The 4,697-nt window shown below is 52.0% G+C and overlaps 1 protein-coding gene across 1 annotated transcript; it reads right to left on the bottom strand.

The window, feature by feature from the left end:
• Positions 1-795: 795 nt before the first annotated feature.
• On the bottom strand, positions 796-4,396 carry LOC125548488 (WUSCHEL-related homeobox 7-like). Its single transcript, XM_048712070.1, has 3 exons — positions 4,011-4,396; positions 2,764-3,861; positions 796-1,364 (listed from the first exon to the last, which is right to left on the bottom strand). Exons 1-3 carry the CDS (start codon positions 4,180-4,182, stop codon positions 1,087-1,089), a joined length of 1,548 nt encoding a protein of 515 aa, XP_048568027.1. The 5' UTR covers positions 4,183-4,396; the 3' UTR covers positions 796-1,086.
• Between the last annotated feature and the right edge of the window lie 301 nt (positions 4,397-4,697).

The raw sequence follows: 4,697 nt of genomic DNA, 5'->3' as shown, positions 1-4,697 counted from the left end.
CGGAGCGCAGGTCTGGTCGGTAACCGACCTTGACCCGAGACCGACCCTCCTCTGCCCGAGCTCCCCTTGGCCAAATAAAAACCCAACCACAACCCTCGAGTTGACGTGAGGTTTTACTAGTATCACTAATACAAAAAAAAACGGTTGTTGTGTATGGACTAGCATTTCGAGTGCGAAGTTATGGTGCTCGGGCACCTTGGTACCTGTTTTTTTTTTTGAAGAAAATAAATCATACTTTGAAGTTTCAAAAAGTGAAACAAATTATGTGGAAACTTGTATGTGTTCGCTATGGGTCCGTGAAATTTTGTTTTGGAAAAATGCAATCTGTGGGCTGTACAATTTTTTTCTGGCCCAACAATAAAAAGCAGCCCATTTGCAATACATATTTGTCTTTTTCTTGTACGCCATTTGTCAAAGTAGAATGTTATGAAATTTTGCAAATACATAGTATATATGTGTATATGTGTTTACAATTTTTTTTCAAAAAATTTGTTGTAGAAAATGGTTTTTCGGAAACGGAGGTTCCCGAGTATCATTGGCAAATTTCGGTAGCACTTAGTACTATACGTACACGCATGTATAGCATCGTTCTGGTTTGCTATAGTATTCTTGTGTCATGTTCCTGTACTCCATGAAGGTTGTCTATCAGCCTATACATGTGTGATGGGCTGCTATAGCTGCCTAACTTGAAGTTCATTGGCGACATTAAAACCAAAACAGTAGATTTGATCGTACATGCAGTACCAACACAAGTTGTGGGAGGCTCATGTTGCGAAAAAGAAGGAGTAGCATAGGCGAACCTCCACTGCTAGTAAATACTCATGATTATTATTTTCATGATGATGGAGTATATCGACGTCAATCAATTGATCAGAAATTTGGTAATAAACGGCACGATCACTGCTCACAAGCATGCGATAATAGCTTAAGTTTTGGAATACTAGTAGCCCTTTTCCAATACGATGGACGGACAACGGTCATGAGAGAATAAGCTACATAGTACTACTAGAAAACTACTGAATCTAGATCATATATATAGAGAGGAGCATCACTTGATTAGTGCGATGGGGAGGCGCGCGGTTCATGCTATATGAGCACACAGTAGTAGACCCCGCCGTGCTGGAGCGGCTCGACGGTGAGGCCGGCGTCGTCGACGAGGAGCGGCTCGGCGCGGTCGCCGTTGCAGCGGAAGAGGACGGCCCCGTCCCCGAAGTAGAGCTTGACGTCGAGGTGCGTGGCCGGGACGCTGCACGCGGCGCTGGTGCCCGCGAAGCACACCACCGCGGCGCCCCTGCCCAACACGCCCGTGGCCCCTGCCCCTGCCGCTGCCGCTGCGCCCGCGAACCCAACATCGTCCGCTGGTCCTGCATGCACGCAACACGGTCAAAAGAATGAAAACCGGGAGTGATATTAAGTGCGGCGCAGAGGGGAGTTATTGTCGCCCGTGACTTGCGAAACGGAAGACTACGAGGAAACCCAAGCGCCCAGCAAGCGTGTGACAGTCTTGGACTGCCATGCGCACGGTCGATCTAGGTAAAATCGCCCCCTGTATAATGTGAAGGGAACTTTAAGCAAGCAAGCAAGCGCAGGAGAAAATTTGACCGCCATCACCTCAGTCTTTTCAGCAACGTACGTGCGTGCGTCCGTGCCCCCTCCTTATACGTACCCGGTAAAATTCTTCACACGCATCCGCTTCTTCCTCCTTTTCCTCTTGATGCTAGACAAGTTGCCGTGACAAGACCATACGAATGATGTACATTTATTATGAGTTGTGTGGCTTGCCACCACGATAGAATCCAGTGTTACTGTCCTTCAGTTTCACCCACAAAAGGGTTCCCTCCTTTTGGTTGTTTTTAACCTCTAATCTGTCAGCTTCGGATCAAACTATACACCTTCCCCAAGTACTACAAAGAGTTTTTTTTTTCCACTTGAATTACTACTACCACATGTGTGCGTGACAAGACCAATCTGCTCCCCACATCTTTCAATAACTAAGCAATGTGTTCATATATTTGCTTCTAAAGTCTCATTTTGGAATCTTATATGGAACCGTTTGCTTCCATTCCTTCAAGTCTAGTCTTTTCATCAACATGTGAAATAGATCCATGCATGGAATGCACGCATATGGGTGCATGCTTACATGCAACTAGCATTAATGAATCTACAGGTCATGCTATGATGTTTTTGTCACCATGAAATAGTTCATATATTTGTAACATCCCATCACAAATCTCTCTCTCTCTCTCTCTCTTGCTCATGGAGTACAGCTCACGAGTTATGGTCTTTCCTAAAGCTGTGACTATTACAAGCTGACAAATTCCACCCATTTTTGTTTAGCGAAAAGTCATGCTTGCATGATGTACAGCTTGGAGTGACAAGATTGTGCATGCACTAGAGAGTTTACATGGTTCAACCTTGTCTCATTTACATGCCCAATCGTCAAACCATACGATATGCCCTTACGCTGGGATTTATAATTGGGGCCCTAAAGGCAATTTGCACTGCCTCATGCGAGGAAGCATACAAAAAAGATTGGACGTGCGTGTATGGGTATACCTAAACAATGGCAATGGGCAAGCTAACATCCAAAAGGAACTGAAATGGAGGCAGAATATTAATTATAAGAGAAACTCCCCCCTGTGGCCTCTAGTCCGTGAAGACACGAACACTTACATACGCATGCATGTGATAATATAGTGAGAGGGCGTGAATGAACAAAACATCAAAATGGTGTACCAAGATTAAGCACGTTTCATCACATACCTTGCAAGTTACTATTGTAGCTGATAGCATCGGTGGTGGCAGTGGTTGCAAATAAACTGGTCAGCTCGGCAGTAGCAGACGCACTTGCAACGGTGACGGCGGTGGAATCCGGCGAAGCAGGAGGAGGCAAAACAGCGGCCGCAGAGGTAGCAGGCGCCGCAGTGAGGCCTAAGCCGTATTGTACCAGTCCAAGCTTCGTCTTCGTGAAGTCCTCATACGCCTCTTCTTTGGCAACGGGGTTGTTCAAGAAGGGGTCGCTGTTCTTGCGGAGGCCGAGCTGATCAACGCCGATGGACCAGTATTGACCAAGCCCGGCGGCCGAGGCGCTGCTCCTTTGGCCAGTGCTGGTGGGACCTATTGCCGCGTCGTTGCAGAGCCCCAAGAGCATGCCGGCGGGCGATGCCACCGGTGGCTGCTGCACGGCAGGCACCGGCATGTACTGCGCGCCCAGGATGGCGGCGAGCTCCCCCGCAGACACGCAGTGCCCTTGCGGGTACTGCAGGAAGATCGGCTCGACGTCGGTGGCGACGAACTCGTCCAACGTTGGCGCAGGAGCCGGAGCCTGAGCCGGAGTAGACACGGGGGTCTGGCCCAGGCCGAACTGGTAGTGCATCTGCTGGTGGCACGCCGCGGCAAGCGGCGAGAGCAGGTCCATGGCCGCCGTCGCGGACATGTCCTGCGTGGCAGCCGGCTTCACCGGTTTGCTGGATCCGGACGACCGGTCGGAGGAGGAAGAGGAAGAAGACGTGGGAGCCACCGGCGAGAAGAGCGGCGGCTTCGGCGGATGGAACTGCTTGGGAGGTGGCGTATACGGCGCGGCGGCCTGCTGGCGTGCCGGGGCGCAGGCCCGGACGGGAGCGGCGCGCGCGGCCGCGTTGCGCAGCTTGTTCTTGGAGCGGGACTTGCGGTTCTGGAACCAGTAGAAGACGTTGGAGTCGCCGACCGGGCCATACTCCTGCAGGCGCATGCGGATGCGGGGGATCTCGTCGCGTGTCGGGTTGATCAGGCCGGAGTTGAAGAGCGTCTCCAGGATCCGGATCTGCTCCGGCCGGGGGTTCCACCGCGGCTTCGTGTCGGTGTTCCTCTCCTGATCAGGCCCTGCGTATATAGTCAACCGTTAATCAATTTGACCCCCGTCTCGATGACGATCGATCGATCCTCGATCAACGGCAGGCTACAAGACAGAACCCTATCTATCTAGCGCATGCAAGTGATCATGTGCAGCAAACAGTAGCATGCATGCATACCTGAGGAGAAGGGGGCCTTGAAGGAGTGGCCGGCGGCGGCGGCGGAGCCGGAGACGAGGGAGGGGGGCGAGCCGGTCATGTCGGGCTGCGACTGCCACACCTGGCTGCCGTGCTTGGAGCGGAACATGCTCGGCCAGTGCTGCTGCTGCTGCCTGCTGTTTGGCGACGCCATGGTAGTGGTACTACTACTGCCCTTGGCGACGATCTGATGTTCCTCCCCGTCGCAACACAACGACGGCCGGCCAGTTAGGGTGGAGCGCGGAGGCAGGGATCGACGAAACGGAGGAGACGACGCCTAGCTAAGCCTCTCCCCTTGCTGCTGCTACGCACTGCTCAGGTCTCCCTATGGTTTTTTCACCCACTAGCAAAGCAAAGCTGTATACGCATTCTTGCGTATTGCTGCCTCTTATAATGGCCGAACCCGAAGCCAACCACGGCGTGGCAATAAATGGAGTGCTGAAGTAGCTAGCTAGCAGGAGCAGCACGACCCCTCCTGCAATTTTTTTTCTCTTGGGGATACATGCATGCAAGGGACTACGGTCTACGGTAGGGCGGCTAGCTAGCTTGATGGGTTTGCATCAGGAGGGGACTGATGGACGGTTGCCCACCTGTGGCCCACCGATGCCCGATGGGTGCAAGTGCAAGTACTGTAGCGGGCGCGAGCTTGCCCTAGGTATGACAAGCAAG

This window comes from Triticum urartu, chromosome 3 (assembly GCF_003073215.2).
Source record: "Triticum urartu cultivar G1812 chromosome 3, Tu2.1, whole genome shotgun sequence".
Classification (NCBI taxonomy): domain Eukaryota; kingdom Viridiplantae; phylum Streptophyta; class Magnoliopsida; order Poales; family Poaceae; genus Triticum; species Triticum urartu.
This window is presented reverse-complemented; position numbering and strand designations above follow the sequence as displayed.

Excerpts from the sequence above, each read along its gene's own strand:
- LOC125548488 (XM_048712070.1), bottom strand. The coding sequence starts at position 4,182 with ATGGCGTCGCCAAACAGCAGGCAGCAGCAGCAGCACTGGCCGAGCATG. Across the intron at positions 3,862-4,010 it reads CAAGGCCCCCTTCTCCTCAG|GGCCTGATCAGGAGAGGAAC; the intron begins GTATGCATGCAT and ends CTATATACGCAG. Across the intron at positions 1,365-2,763 it reads CTACAATAGTAACTTGCAAG|GACCAGCGGACGATGTTGGG; the intron begins GTATGTGATGAA and ends GCGTGCATGCAG.